The sequence below is a fragment of the Carassius auratus genome, chromosome 39, assembly GCF_003368295.1.
Source record: "Carassius auratus strain Wakin chromosome 39, ASM336829v1, whole genome shotgun sequence".
Lineage (NCBI taxonomy): Eukaryota > Metazoa > Chordata > Actinopteri > Cypriniformes > Cyprinidae > Carassius > Carassius auratus.
Genome location: NC_039281.1, coordinates 5,537,637 through 5,554,888, shown reverse-complemented (window position 1 = coordinate 5,554,888; position 17,252 = coordinate 5,537,637). Strand labels below are relative to the sequence as shown.

The 17,252-nt window shown below is 36.0% G+C and overlaps 1 protein-coding gene and 1 pseudogene across 1 annotated transcript; both read right to left on the bottom strand.

Moving 5' to 3' along the window:
• Positions 1-261: 261 nt before the first annotated feature.
• On the bottom strand, positions 262-6,165 carry LOC113057780 (cysteine-rich hydrophobic domain-containing protein 2-like). Its single transcript, XM_026225303.1, has 6 exons — positions 5,986-6,165; positions 4,762-4,816; positions 3,696-3,851; positions 3,233-3,289; positions 2,735-2,794; positions 262-1,633 (listed from the first exon to the last, which is right to left on the bottom strand). Exons 1-6 carry the CDS (start codon positions 6,126-6,128, stop codon positions 1,583-1,585), a joined length of 522 nt encoding a protein of 173 aa, XP_026081088.1. The 5' UTR covers positions 6,129-6,165; the 3' UTR covers positions 262-1,582.
• A 1,434-nt stretch (positions 6,166-7,599) lies between these two features.
• Positions 7,600-10,768, bottom strand: LOC113057771 (homeobox protein CDX-1-like; annotated as a pseudogene).
• Between the last annotated feature and the right edge of the window lie 6,484 nt (positions 10,769-17,252).

The window sequence follows — 17,252 nt, the reverse complement described above, 5'->3', positions numbered from 1 at the left end:
AGGTTCTATAGTTTGTTAATGTATTAACTAACATGAACAACCATGAACTATACATTTTTACAGTTATTCAGTATCTTTGTTAATGATAGCAAATGAAAATACAGATGTTTATTGTTAGTTCATGGTTTTTCACAGTGAATTAAAAGTTAACAAGCACTTTTAAACTGAATAATTAGTAAATGTTGAAATTAACAATAACTAAACATGCTTAGTTAAAATAAAAAATAAAATGACTAAAAAGTACACATATAAAGAACGCTGTTCAAAAACACAAAATCAGGAATTTATTGAAGCTTTCCATAGGATTAGGTAGGGACAAACATTTACAGGTACTTTAACAGAACCAGTACTGAGAGCAGATTCCTTTCTCTCCATTAGATTGCTAGGCAAAGAATCATTCCTCTTAAGCACAGCTCCCTCTCAAGACCATCTGCAGAGGCACTCAACTAACGCAGTCATGTCTACAGTATGTGGAGCAAAGATGTTATAGAAGTTATAGAAAATAGATGAGGGGCAGTTTTAACCATTACATATACAATGCTGTGTGTGAAGTTACATCAGGAGCAGAACCACAGCATACATGAACACAAATAAAACACATAGTTCAAGGTTTTGCTGTACTGAATGAACAGAAACAAAACAAAGAAAAAAATACAGGGCACAAATTACAATCCAACAAAAACTGGAATAGGTCAATTTCACTTGTTGCAAAAATGAACGACATTACTCTTGGTAACAAATTGGTTGATTGGCATATGTTTTACTTTTTAAACACACTACTAATGACATTGTAAAACAATATCAAATACCTCAAGGACAATGAAGTGCAATTTTCAGCCCTAACTCGAGTGGCATCTTGTACGTACATTTTATGGCTTACTGGGTAAACAGGTCCATATAAACTTTAAAGTTACAGAGACACAGCTTATAAACAAACTATGCTACAATAATATCTTGGCGGAAAAATAACCATACATAATGTAAACATGGTATACCATACTGTACGTCCTGTCCATGATATTTACAAGTCAGTTTGTTGACTTCCCCGTGTAGTAGACAATCGCAAAAGTGTCAGATCACGGTGCTGAAGCTAGTTCAAACATCTGCTGCACCAGCTTCAAAAAGCCCCAATGCTAGACATCACACTCCCAAAACATTAAAACGCGACACACTTCTGACTCCTGCACTTACACGTCCGATTGAAGCTTGTCCTTTAACATAAGGCAAATTCACACCATAAGGTGCCTTGTTCTTAACAATACCATAATATAGTATGTGGGGAGGAGTACTCGATGGCTCTTTGGGGTAAATGCACTTTTTAAACAGCATCAGAGTTTGCTTTCTTCCCATCTCTCATTATATGTAACAACACATCTGAGTGCAACACAGGAGCGCTTTCTTCTACATCAGGAAATGTGCAAAATCTGCTCTAAAGCAAAGTGACAGTGTTGCGAATTCTACTGTACAAGGTACAGGGAGAAGAGGTCTTGTAGAAACCCAGTGAAGACCCTCAATCCGACATATATACAAGGCACTAAAGAGAGAAATAAAGGGCCTTCCATGAGGATCATGTAGAAGTCCTTTAGTCAGGTCTGAATATAGGATACTTTGGTAAGAACTCTATAAGAATCACCTGTAGACAGAAAAATAGGCATTGTTAAGCAAGCGAACTTGAGGGTTAAAAATCACCAGCCATAATTTACAACCTTATGGTCTGACTTTGCAATATAATGGAGATCTCCAGACAAAAAAAAAAAGAAAAGACTGAATGAATGAGACTTTAAGGAATAAAATTTCTCTTTTAGTTACAAATTACAGAATCACACGATAAACGTGTGTTCAGAAATGCCTTCACGGAGTGCAAAGTTCCTACTTAAGCTTTTAACAACAGTCAGGTGCTGTGATTACGAGTGTTTATCGTTCCAATCTTTATGTGTCAGTAAGACTTTAAAAAAAAGAAAAATAAATCATACTTCTATTCAGCAAAGGTGCACTAAATTTATCAAAAGTGACAGTAAATTAAAAATATAACAAAAGATTTACATTTCAGCAAATCAGCATACATGACACTGAAGAGTGGAGTAATGATGCAGAAACAGTGAAAAGTGTTATTTTAACTTGTAATAATATTCCACAATATTACTGTATTTTTGAAATTTTTGGTGAGCATAAAAGACATCTTTCAAAAACATTTTTGAAATGTATCGTAAAATAGGTAGTGTTTCTAGTTGTATTTACCATAAATAAATTACAATTTGATGCCATCACTTTATTGAATATGGTTATATTTGTGCCACATAAATGTCATCATTTTAAAATTTTATCTGTGCCTGTTTTTAAAATAAAAATATACAGTATTGTTGAATGTAGTCATCCAAACAAATATTCCATCAGAGCTCATTCAACCAAAAATTGCATCTCGTTTTATTTTTTTTTTTTTTTTTTACAATATTTTAATGATTTTATAATTGATTACAATAAAAATACTATATATCTGAATCATCCCATAAAATGACAAGAGTCAGAGGCAGAATTTTTTTGACTGACTCATAAGAGACATGCTTTGCAAGTCAAAATTCTCTAATGAGATGATATTTGACAAGGTTTTCCTAACTGTCTGAAATGATTGTAGCACATTTAATTTTGTGCTGCATTTGCAATAATTTAAGTAGCAGTTTAGAGCCCTTAAATGGAAAATAAATTATTTCATTTTAATTACTTTTATGAAACTTACATATTCCATCATGTTGTTGCTCTCACATTTTCTCTTGCTGAGTTTCCAGCGCAGCCCCAGCTGAACGCGAGACACAGGAAGAGACAGGTTAGACAAAGACACGCGGTAGATCTTCAAAACAGACTCATGCACTTCAGATGCTCAGACACTCTTTACACACAAGGGTTAGCTGAGGTCAAGCAGTGGCCAGTGCCAAGCAGAGTTTCCTTAACATGTCTGCACCGCTACTGACTGTCAGTCAAAGCTTCAAGACAACAAAACGAACGTGGCTTTTTACTGCTGACCTTTCCACAGTCTGGTCAGCCTCTGCACTATATCACTGCATCAGACCAATATGGCTGCGAGGCCAACAAGCATTTGACAGGGTCAAATGTTAGCAGCCCTTTTAATGATCGCTATCCACCACACACCAAGACTTCAACAACAGGGCAGCTAAACTGGAGATGATCCGCTGTCCTCATATTTATATGTCTGAGATTAATTCTGCGATGAGCTTACCTTGTGATATAATCTGTTGTTTTCCCATTCTAACAATTTCTGAATCGATCTTCGTGTCTGAAACACACAAACAAAAATGAGCTCGCACAAATAAATAATCATACGCAAACAAAAATAGAGAGAGACAGGTTTTTAAGCTAATCACCCTGTCAAACACGTTTAACAAATGCCAATAAAACTCGCAGGGCATGAAGACTACAGAGACATTTATGAGCCAAAGCTTGTAGTTAGGCATCTTGTAAGCCAATAACTTAAAATTTGTAGTTGTAAAATCCCCACCTTTCCACAATTCAACAAGCCATGACTTCTGACATATATCAGTTTCACACAGTTGATAAGTGGATATAGTTTGTTATTTGCTTCCTCACTGAGTGGGTTTATTTATTAGGCGCTCAAATGAGGCAATAAGTAATTAATATAGATTAATGGGACAAGGACCGGTCAAGTTTGAGGAAGGACTCACTCTCTTGTTAAGACATATGACAGGCCACAGACTGAAGCCCACCGTACAGCAACAGCACAAGCAGCCGCAGAGCATCCATTTCACATTGACCGGTAGGTTCTTCTTCAAGCAAGCGTTTACTCGATTTACACTCGTCTTGAACTCCTCCGGAGCAACCTAGAGCAGATGATTGAGGAGCAAAACAGGACTGTAAATAAGCAAGTAAATCATTCTTTGTACATTATTAGTGACAGAATATTCATTAAAAAAAATATAAAAAATATTTAATAGAGCATACGTGGTCAAATAAAAACAAAACCATCATTTAAAAAATACATTAAAAAAGGAGTTCCATTAAAAAGTCACTGGAATTATTTTTTTAAGAAAAGCTTCCATGTGTGCAGATGCTCTGTGGAGATCTTGCAACTGTACGCTTGTAACTTTCCAGCCGAGCTCTGAGACTCTCGGGGCAAAGGGAGGACAAAAAGATGAGATAAGCCCGTGGCCTGTGGCTGCGCCGTCTAAACAACATGAATGGCTGCTCATTCCTCTCTGGGTATGTACGCCATAAAACCGGGGTCGTAATCTTTTATGACAGGATGCAAAGGTCTCTTTGCAAACAGCAAAAGAACTCGGAATAAAGCCCAGCAGGCCTGATCTGTACCCTTCAGTCATCATAATCCTGACCTCATCCATCACATGTCACCCTGGGTCACAATACTGGAGATCTGCTTTATTGCCCCGCACTTCCCTCGGCCTGCTCATCCCCCTGCAGCCTTTTTGTATTTCTGCGTCCGACCCAGGAAGCTTCCTATTCTTTTGGACGGCACAGTGTTTCTTTCATTATTTTGTCACCGGGAGCTGTGTCCTCCCAGAGCTGGGATCCCTGCCTTCCAGAGCCCTGGACGGTTTACTTATTGACAGAATCTGTTGCAAAAACGCATTTTAGAGACGCCATCAAGGTATTAATCAAAAGCTCACCCCATGGTGAATAATGATCTAAAAGGTCAACGGGGAAAGATATTTTTCACACCATAAAGAACATTTAATATGATTTATTTTATAGATGGGAGTCAGAAATCATTACCTTTCCTGTGAGAACAGAGGGAAACTCGGTGTCAAATTTGTTGCTTAGTCCAAACCTGCAAATAAAGATTATTTTAAAAAGGTTATGATTATGGGGTAAAGATATTGAAGGCCATTTCTGCCACATATCAAAACCATCATGCATTTGTAAACAATATTCATGAGATACTTTGATAGAATAATGATACAAAGTTAAAATTATGACATAAAAAGTACAAATGTTGAACTACTCAATTATGATAAAAAGTCAAAATTATGACGTCATATTAAATAATACAATTATGAGACTATAAATGATAGCTATGAGATAAAACATTTCAATTATGGCACTCTAAATTGGAATTATGAGATAAATTCATGACTTTTTATCACATAATTATGACGTAATGTCACAAATTAGCCTTTTTATCTTATATTTAGTCATGTTTACCAAAGCATTTTTTTTTTTTCTTATGTGGTTGATAACCTTCCAAACAAAGACTGGATGTGTCATGAGGGGAAAAAAAACCAATGGTTAACACTGGGTTAATTTCACTTAGATATAAATGTCATTATAGACTTGACAAGCAACACACAGATACAACAAAGTGAGAGAGTTCAGTTTCTACATTTAACTTGAACTGCCAGGAAATCTGAAGGCTGTGTAAGTGTCTTGTGTCTTGTCTGTTTATAGTGTGATGTCTGTTTATAATCCATTGCAGTACTAGGTTCTTCTGTCCCAATGTAGAAATATCACATTGTTTACCTCATTAAATAATAAAAAGGCTCAAACTTAGCTCTACTAGTCTAGGTGGTGACTGAATTTCAGAAATGTGTGCATTAACAGAGGTACTTGTACTGTCCCAAGAAAGTACTGCATTAATTAAAATAGTATCTCAAGTTTACCTCAGCATACGAACAGTAGTATATCGTTAGTTACCAAACAACTTCAAATTAAAGTGAAGGTCCTAATGAGTTTGATTGTGGTTGCGGGGCAGCCTTTATCCAAGGCCAGCAATAAAACCATAAATCTCTGTGCTAACGACAAGGCTTCGGGTTAGGAGAGCTGATTCTTCCGCTTAAAATCACTGTCAGGATACAGCTGGAGAAGCTCGGCTTAACGTTACGCATGTTTTGATACCACCACTTAGCGACAGAAACATGCAGTGAGGTTAGCATGGAGGCTACAAACACAGACATGAGCTAACAGTGACTAACAGCGTTGCTGCCGATTTCATACGCTTACACGGTGATGTGACCAGCCCCACGCATGACCACAGGCTCAGGACAGTATCTGACGAGATGTTCTTCACTCACAATTCTCTCATCTTCTTCTTCTAACTCATAAATGGTATCAAAGTCCGCCATGTTGGGCAGCAGGACGCTCATGACGTCTCTGGCACAGCGCCGATGACATCATCCTGGTACTGTGAGCGAATAAATGACTAAAAGGACCCTAAAACACTTCAATGTGTGTAGTTTTCAACAAAAAGTGAGGAGCTGTTGATTGCTTATCGATTTCAAGAACTGAAATTAAGTATTAACTATTTTTATAGTTTTCTAGCAATAAACAAAAGGCCTAGGCATAACGTAGCCTTTTTTTTATACATAAAAACGATTTTAAAAACATAACAGTGCTTAACATATTTGCACATTTAGGCTTGTGGCCAAATATGGAGGTAAGTGCCTCCATTTATGTGCCTTTTCCCCAAAATTAACAGAAAATATGTTTGTTTGACGCCGATATTGAATTATATAATCAATATAATCAATTCATTAGATTGGAAACAAATAGGCTACTGTTGGCTATACTGTCAAGTTGTTCAAAGGTACAGGCCAAAATCCCTATGTTGATGTGTTTACCAGATATTTCATATTTTTTGGTTAATTGGATGTTATATACAGTAGGCCTAATAGATTGTTGTAATATAGAACATAAAACAACAAGCCTCAGATAAAAGGGAATTGTGCCTCTAATGCTTTAAATTAATAAAGTCATAGGACACATATTGGATTTATGGATGTGCCATTTAAAGATAAATGCATAGCAGTGGAACCAATTTTCTTGCTGTTAGCCAACTGTTGATTTGTTTGTTTCAAACTGAATTAAAAATAAAAAAAACCAGCGTTACAACATAAAATAACTTTTGTTACACGATGACGTGCTGTGTTTAGTTCGTTAACTTAAAAGTAAATGCTGCTTACAAATATGTGACGCCAAAATAAGCTATTTTTGTTTGTGTAATCATCCGATTTCAGTGAATATGCTACTGCATTTGTACAGAAACACATTATAGCCTAGTTATAGAACTTAACAAATTTTAAGTTGTTCAGCCTTAATTTGGAAAAAACAAGCCCAAATGCAGTTTGTAACTACGTTTATGGAGTGACGTGGTCGGACGTTTAAAATAAATTAAAGTTAAATGTCTGAACCTGATGAACATACACTAGGCTATTTAATTGGTTTAATAGCCTAATATATAAAGACACCATCAAAAATAAACTATTGCAAAACTTTTTTATTTACATATGTTGGAATTAAACGTTATACCCGTGTTAGGAATGTGGCAGCTGCACATCACCACTGTGAAAAGAAAGTGAACGACGTGCGCTTCGGACACAAACTGGAGCATAAAACAGCCTTCCATCGCAGGCCATTGGTTTACACAGATCATAAAAGTTTAACAGTTCCTGGGTAAGGATCATCACACATCCCGAGAAACGCTGTACCTTTAGTTTCATTTTATTTACAAACATTTAGATACACTCACCACATACAGAAAATGATATTTATATCTTAATTGAGCAAACACAAACAAACCATTAAAATATTTATTATCTGGATCAGAAAATCCAGACGTTTTTTTTTATTTTCTTAATTTTAAAAACTATTCTATTAAAACAATATTTGAAGAGCCTCCAGCATTTCGTTGTATATAAAGACGTGATTCTTCTGTGGCAATCCACAGCGCGCGCCTTGATGCTTGTCATGTTTAAGTCTGTAATCCGATTTGGCCACGAGAGCGGTCCGCTTTCAGCGTGTTGGAGTGCTCAGTTAAAGTTGGATCTTTCAAGTTCGAGTTCACAGAGTGACAGTCACTTGCTGTATGTTCCTCATAGATGGTAAGGCGTTCATTCCTGGGGGTGGGTACAGAGAACCGTGTATGTCTGACGGACTCAGTGACCCTGGCACCGGTAGAGGACTGACAGAACCGGGATCGCTGTGGACTGACCCTCCGCTGCCGTCAGACTGACCCAGCTTCTTTTTGATTAATTTTCTTTCCTTAGCTCTGCGGTTCTGAAACCAGATCTTTACCTGTGAAGACAAAATACAAACTGTTAGAAATAAGTCTAATTGTCAAATAGTGAGATGAATCTAATTCTATAAGTAAAAATCTAAAGTGAAGTCATTTGTACCTGTCTTTCTGAAAGGCCGAGGTTTACTGCCAATTCAGATTTTCTTCTGATTGTGATGTAGCGATTAAAATGAAATTCTTTCTCCAGCTCCAGCCTCTGATGGTCTGTGTACACCACTCGATATTTCTCCTTCGTTCTCGTTTTGCCTAAGAACGAATAAGTGTGAAAAATGTGTTGATAAAATGAATACATTCGTCATAAAACACAATGGATAAGAGATGATCGATGAAATAATAACCAATTAAACGTCGTGCGTAAAATGTGTAGCCTACTGCTGTCAATATTTTTTGAGGCAGAGGAAGAACTTGTAAATTGTATAATTTTTATAAGTTATATTTAAATTATTATCATCATATTGACATTCTTATATTACATTTATGTTGCATTTACAATCACTAGGCCTCTATGATCTCTCATTTCAACCACGCTATAAATCTTAACGCCATTGAAATATTCAATCGATTGAATACTAAACTAAGATTACATTGCTAGATATGCAAACTGAGCTTCTGATCTTCTTTGAGGAGATTTTTTGAACAAACTGCAGAACAAAGAGACGCAAAGACATTACCCAAACGCCACTGATGTGTTAAGAGACAATACACGTCTTAGAAAGAATTACAAGGAGATAACATCAAAAATCCTTTCCTCAAACCAAGAGCAGGCTGGACTTGTTTGATGGACAGACCAGCTATTGCCTATGTAACAATTTTTATACAGCATTCAAATAAGAACGCAAGATATATATAAGAACGTATATATATATATATATATATATATATATATATATATAATTTTTAAATTAAAAGTTTAGATGCAGTCACTACAGTGAAAGTTCTAACATTTAATGTAAAATTTGTTCGTTTTGATGCCTTTTGTTGTCTTCATTTGCAAGTCGCTTTGGATGGCTAAATGTAATGCAAATATAAATATGACCCTTTAACTTCATGTCATTTCCCAAACTTTCAGTTTTTCAGCAGTGGAAATGAAAAAGGCCGTTTACAGGTCATGTAGCTAACTTTGTAAGTGATTGTTTTCTTTGAAATAATCGCTGCAGTGGTTTTATCATGCGCCGGAGACAGGAGAAGTTTATGTGCTGTGAAATGTGTCACTCTTTGAGGTAATATAGGCCTAACCCTCAAGAACAGAGACAGAGGGAGACGCGCTGCTGCATATCAAAGTGAAAAAGGTGTTGAAAGAAGTCGCCGCCTGAATATGACAGATAACCCTCAAAACCCGAGACAATGTAACAGGAAAAGTAGACCTCACATCTGGTTTACAGGAGTCGCAAATTAGCATTACAAGTGACCCTGGCGCCAATTCCCAACACTTTAATTTTGCCACAACTATTTGTCCCATGCGTAAAGAAACAAATATATTAATATAACTCATATATTATTATTAATTTTTTTAAACTACACGATTTCAGCAAATAATGAAGTTTGTGAGTGTAAAACTATTCCATTTTCTCATGCCTTACTATTTCGTAATATTTTGTTAGATGTGACTAGCCTAAAAAACAATGTATATTTATATATTTTTCAATGTTGCGTTTTACACGATTTTTCCTTGTGCAAATTATTTGTTAAATATTAAACCAAAATAAAACAAAGCAACTATTTAGATTTTCATTTTTTTTTTTGCAAGATTTTGTAGACGTATTTTTCTAATCATTGACATATATAAAAACGTTTACATTAGTTGGCTACAATTGGGTGCATGACTTAAATTATGTAATTTTAATTCTGCTGCATCGAGAAAATGCACCATACGCGTGAACTGTCATTTTCTACGTTTCGATCACTGATTTCAAGGCCTTTAAATTATTGCACAGTGTGCATGTTTTAAGATTTCCTCATACATATTTAAACGTTTTCTCTTTGACGTTTTCCTTATAGATTTTAAATTCTCAGCAAGCTTTTATACTATTATATATGTATTACATTTAAAGGCATTTGTCGGCCTTACCGGTCGATGAAGACTGCACGGTTTTGCTCATCCACTGATAGGAATTGCGTCTCTCTCTCTCAGGTGAAAGCTGGCCCACAGATATATTTTCAGGTGGAGGAGGCAACACCGCTGATCCCGGGCCGTGCATGGCATTATAATCTGAAGAGCAGTAGGAAACTTGTCCTGGGGATGAACTGCTCATAGGTGCAGAAATAGTGTTTGGAGGTCCCAGGCTGTAGGCGCCCCAGTCCTCTCTCGGTGCGCCGTAAGGAGGGCCCCATGCCCCCGCTGACTGCGCGTGTGTGTCCATGTTGGGCACATGATGGTATCCTGTAAAATCTGAATACTGTGGAGTGGACACAAAATTCTGTGGTGGAAGACTGATGCCAGATCTTCGCACGCCTCCTTGGTGATACATGTTTCCGTCTTTATCCAAAAGGTATCCAACGTACATGATTTGAAAGAAACCCCTAAGATAACTTTTTTTAAGGCAACATGCCAGCCATACATCAAGCCAAATATCACTTAAAACCAAGGCCTGACTGAATACTAGTAGTCTCAAGTGTGGTAGTCCAAAATGATCTCCAGGTCACGCGACGTAGTCCCTGACGTGCTTCAATCAAACATGATGTGACTCTGTTGTCAAGGTGGTGGTGGCAAAGGTATAACCAAGCCCTCCTGACGTCAGCCACGACTTTAAAAGCTCTCGATTTGCATGCAAATGACCAGCCAATAACACCATGAAGCCCTCAAAGATTCCCCTAGCGCCAGATTTTTGCATCACCTCAGATTTACATGCACCTTAAATCACGTTTTCAATGTTCATCAGTATTCAAGAGGATTATAGACTCACTCTTGATGACTTGAGGAATCAACATATTACACTGCGAATAATATTATAAGTTCAAAATAATTTTCTTTCCTCAAAAAAAAAAAAGCAAATTTGAAAGAAGTTTGGTCAGATCTGAAAAAAAAAGTTCAAAGAAGCAATTAAACTTTTATATATATTATGTATATATAAATTGTATATATAATTGTATTAATACAAATCATTTATTTGATTATAAATGTTTTTATTTTGTTCATATAAATTAAGGTTTATATTATATTAGAATTGTATTTAATTACACAAGCGAAAACAACAACAGCAATGACATCTTTTGATTATATATTTTATTGTTTAAAAAAAATGTTGATCATAAAAGTGAAATGAGCTGTGACGTGCTTATAGACAAGCAGCTTCATTCAGCGATTAATGGTCGCTTGAAGTTTTACTGCTCTTTTCTCTCTAATGGAGCTAAAGCTGTGGATATGGGAACGTCACATCTGCATAGTACCCATGCCACTTTCTCGCTCTCGGAGTCCATGCGTGTTGGTTGAAGGATACTCTTGTAAAAGAGGTGCAAAGCGGGAAAAGGTGTCTTGAAGTAAGGCGAACTCTTTACATTCCGTATCTCTCACACCATGACACTCTCGGGTCACACTTCACAGCTAATTCCGGTTTATGGAAATGTGAGGTATCACCTACAGTACCCATGCGACGACAATGTGTCGTGCGTGTCGCCATGTAGTCGAAATATTTAACGAGTTGTCAATTCTTTTTACTGCGAGGTTTCTGGGGTATTTGAATCATTAACATATGCAGACAGTAGCCTGTCCAGGCTTGACTTTGCTGTCTCAGATTTTAGGGCAGAAAGGACATCTTACATATGAAAATATGTGTGTTTACACTTTATTTACCATAAATGACTTAATTTGTAGATTTATGATTAATTCATGTTACATTCGTTTACTATACATTTTTCAGTTCATTTAAAGTCTTTTGCCCTCACAAATGCATTAAACTTTAAGTAATAAAGTTTTTCGAATCACTGTCATAAAATACATGCAAATTAATTTTACAATTTATAATAATGTTTTAAATAATTTTAAACCATCAATTTAGGGACATTCACACGTTTTCAATCATTTCCAAGAAGGCAACGCATATCTCATCTTTATAAAGTGATATACTGTTACAGATGAATAAATACATTTTAGTTTACTGACTAAACTTTTGAAAAACATACAGCTGATCATGATTTCCATCATAGTTCATCACATGTCTGTATGATACAGTGAACTAAGAAAAAGTAGGGTAGTTTCTGGCAGATTTGTGACGGTGCACTGATAAAACCTTCAATAAGACGTTTCTACAACCCTCATATGTCTGAACAATATTTAATGGGATTTCTGAGTGATAATGATTAACCTTTGAGCATAGTCAGGAATTTCCACTGACCGTTTCAGTGCCACTGAATTCCCCAAAATGTCTGTGCTGAATATGTGTTCATAATATATCCTACCATAAGTATCCGAAGGTCAGACCTGGGATTTGTGAGCACGTTTCTGATGCAGACGCAATAAAGAAGGCGACAGGTTGGTTTGGAGACTCAAGGCACAGCGCAGCGACGCCCTCTGCTGGTCAAACAACTGCTAGAGCGACTTAAAAAGTAGCGAATTAAATCATATTTTCAACGGACACATTTTTTATGGCTTTTATGGTACGACACGTTATTTTTACATCCTTTCATTTTGTAATGAAATGAAAAATGATCTTGTTAATAAATTAATCAGCACAATTACAGAAGGACCTCTAGAGGGCGGTATTCACCAATACATTTATTTGCGTAGCTTCTACGGATCACTGAGAATCACATATCTGCGAATTACTTGCAATGATTGTAGCCTATTTGATATATATGATCAGATATATTTCTGTTGCACAATTGCTTAATGTTGTCACATTGCTTTTCGTTATTCATTATCGGTATGAAAATGTGATATCGCGTGACCGGTGGCGTTGGCCTGACCGTTGTTTAGATATGACAATTGCAATAGCAGTAATGACACTGTAGACTGTATGTTCTAGTACATGAACAAAAACGAATGAGTAAAATGTTTAGACTAAGCCTATGCATCCATAATAATTGCTAAAGAGAGAGAGAGAGAGAGAGAGAGAACACTCTCTTAGTAGTAGCCTATAATGAAATGGCCAATCTATTTTATTATTTATTTTTTTGCTAGTATATTATGGTGACGTTATTTTTGTCTGTTGAAATTCTTGAAGTCTTTAAGGATGGGGATGGATTACAAATAACGGAAAAGTTTGTGTGCACAGTTTTTTATATTGAAAAAGGATTCAGTTCTCTTCTGTCTGAAGGAAGAATGCTTTATCTGAGGACAGAGATGCTCTCAGCATGACAGATTTACAACTTTCTTGGAAACGTCTTGTTTGTATGATGTGACTGTAATGTACAATGGTTTGGGGACAGATTGTACTCAAAATAGTTTAAATTATGAATCATATACTTTCTCTCTTTTTTCCACCATGATAATTAGGTCCTGATACTGTTCATAAGAATATTGCTACATTTATATTTACTAGGAAGTTTAGTTTAGTTCTATTTTTGGAATCATGGGCTATTTCAGAAATGTTATATGTAATCATTACACAATGTTCGCTATTCTCACAGAAGCTTTATTACAGTAATTCCCTAGGTTTTAATTCTCCTGTGTGAAATCTGAAATAAATAAATGTCATGGGAAGTTTTGTTGAAGTATATCCTCAGATTTTTATTTTTTAAAATACTATGGCTATAGATTTATGTATCCAACCAATTCCAAAACAGAAGAGTTGCTATAAGACAGCATATCTGAAATAAGAGCAGTGGCATAAATGTTCGTATATTCATGGAAAGACATGAAGGCATTATGAGTTGATTTTATTGGTGAGATCTTAGTTGTTTTGTCCAAACTGACTGTGTACTTTTTCTGGGGTTCTGTCAGACACAACCACATGACCCCATCAGTTCAGTGGTTGTACTCAAACAACGCTTTTCATTCTGAAAGCTTTTCCCACTTTGCCAACATTTGCAACAATTTGTATTACCATTAATCATTTATGAGTTCCTCATCAGAATCCCCATCTTGTTTTTATTTACAACGAAACCAGGACAATATTCAAGACAATATAGTATAATATGTATCCTGTCAAATAGCATACAGTTTCATTTAGACAGTCTTTGGTTCAGTGCTTAGGCAGTTTTTTGTCCAGAGTTCCCATAGCACTGTAGATCAGATATTTCTGTATTGTTTTCAATGTCAGAATTCTTGAGAGATTATAAACAGTTCCTTTTTAGTCATCGGAACCCAGTGGGGACAAAAATAATTTACTTTGTTCTGAAGGGCAAAGTCTAAGACGACTATTTTTAAGACAGACGTTCTGTGTAATTTAGTCAGAACTCTTTGACTCAGTCTTTTGGCATCATGGGAGTTTATTAACTTATTTGAAGTTATTTGTATTTTGGTTGCCACCTTTCTGGGAAAAGGTGGGCAAAAGCCATTTCTGTGGTAGGTGAAGTCCACCCCATTGTCTCAGGCTATAGGTGAGAGGTATAGATGTGGTTTCCCCCAACCCATTCCCAGCACTCCCTCACCAGAACACACAGCGTGGGAAGTGTGAGCAGAGGGAAGAGCACTCCATTAATGGGAATACAGAGGAAGGGTAATGGGCTATGATAGGATTTCAAGGCATTCTGGTTTGTCATTAATTGCAGCAATGAGTTTTGGCAATATACCACCATTTTTCTTGGGAAGGGAATTACATTCTGTCGAACAAGAAAAACAAAACAGTCCTAATAGCAGAGAGCCTTTAATTAGAAGCGTACGTGACGATTTTCTCCGAGATCATTTGAGAAGATTCCATTATAAACTTTGAAGTTAAACAAAGATTGCAGTTTACAGTCTTTGTCATATAGGGGGCCCCAAAGTTTGGGGACGGTAAGATTTAAAAAAATAAAAAAAATTGATAGAAGTCTCTTATGCTCACCAAAATTACATTTATTTGATAAAATTCAGTAAAAACAGGTACATTGTGAAATACTATTAAAATTTAACATAACTCAAGAAACTTGACTTTGAAACTTGAGAAATTTGATTTTAATATTTAGCAATGTTAAAAACAGTTGTGTAGCTTCATATTTTGTGGAAACCATCATAATTTTTTTTTCAGAATTCTTTGATGAATAGAAAGTATTATTTAAACATATTTGTGACATCGTAAATGCCATTACTGTCACTTTGATCAATTAAGCGTGTCCTCGTTGAATAAAAATATTAATTTCTTAAAAAAACTAAACAAAAAAACGTACTGACCGACTTGTGGATTCTGTATATAGATAGATTAATGTAAATGTGATATTTTGTACTTTTTCCTGGTTAATAAAATAAAAAAAAATATAATAGGAAATTATGCATGATCATGTAATGTCCATATTTGTTTAGAGCAAGGGAAATTGAAAACTGATTAACTGCAAAGCTCTGAGACTATATTTAATTCCTGTGAGCTTGGAAGATATATGAGGTGTGTGTGAATGCCACGTTTGCACTTGTAGCTATAATATGATGAACCCTTACCCTCCCAACATCCTTCCCTTGTTTGTTTATAGCTTTAATTCCTTAATCAGTTTACATGTTTCATAACCTTCATAACAAGCCAATAACACACCGCCGATCCTCAATCAGTCAAGTGAGCTTTTAAGTGTACCTTAAACACTGTGAACACAGAACCTTTCGCGTTTAAGTGCCAAAGCTGGCCATTAGTAGGTTTAGTGTTTAGAACCCTGTCATGATGGGAATGAGAAGCCCTTCCTTTTCTTGGTCATATAGTCATAGAGGTATTGTCCTGGTAAAAGACAGACTGCTGTCACGTCGCCCCGTTCAGGAAATCTGTCTCTGTGACCAAGAATCAGGAAGAAGTGTGCACAGATGACACACAGCCCAACCATCTCTACCAAGAATCTTATAATACTCAGCCTAACCTCACTGGAATTATGTATAGACCTATCGGAAAACACGCTGTAGGAAGAAGAATGCGATACTTGGCAGGCAAACCATTGGTATTGTTATTTCTGTGCATTTTGATTTATTAGTAGCAGTAGATACAAAAACACCATGCAGAAAAGCTAGTTCATGCATTCATGACCTCTAGACTAGACTATTGTAATGCATTTCTAGGTGGTTGTCCTGCTTTGTCAATAAACAAGCTACAGGTAGTCCAAAATGCAGCGGCTAGAGTCCTTACCAGGTCAAGAAAATATTATCATGTTACCCCAATTTTACAGTCTCTGCACTGGCTACCTATTAAGTTCCGTATCAGTTACAAATTATCATTACTTACCTATAAGGCCCTAAATGGTTTAGCTCCTGCGTACCTAACTAGCCTTCTACCATGCCACAACCCATCACGCACCCTAAGGTCACAAAACGCTGGACTTTTGGTAGTTCCTAGGATAGCAAAGTCCAGTAAAGGAGGTAGATCTTTTCACATTTGGCTCCCAAACTCTGGAATAGCCTTCCTGATAATGTTCGGGGTTCAGACACACTCTCTCTGTTTAAATCTAGATTAAAGATACATCTCTTTCACTAAGCATTCAAATAATGCATCGCATAATTTTGGACTGCAGTTATATCTGATCAAATGTGCATTCTTATTCTTTTGCTTGGTTTAAACTAATTAATTTTACTTGGTTGGAACAGCAGCTATTCTAACGATGTCTCTATTTGTTTCTCTGTTTTGCCACGGGATGTCCTTGATTAATACCAGCTCCAGTCTGGATCCAGAACACCTGAGAAGAGATGATGCCAACCCCTCAGAGGACCTCAGATGATGCTAACCCTGAAACAACCTACAGAACTAACAATTATTGCTACAAGTGTGATTGCATCATATAATAATTGCTGTTAATAGTGTTCATCGTCTGGTTGACTAAGTCTTGTATTCATTTTTCCGAAAATTTCTGCCATATGCACATAAATCGACAGTCACCTCTGATAAGCTACTACTAAATATTGTAGAAACTTAATTTTCTGTAAAGTTGCTTTGCAAAGATCTGTATCGTTAAAAGCACTATACAAATAAACTTTAATTTAATTGAATAGATATAATATACAGGCATGTACTTGTACAAATGCAATCATGACTCTGAAAAGGTGCTATATATAAATATATAGATCTTTATTTATGCTTGGTTAATATTAAAATACAAGTATAATATAAAACAATTATGTAAAAAATATCAGTGCATACAATTCTACTTCACAAAT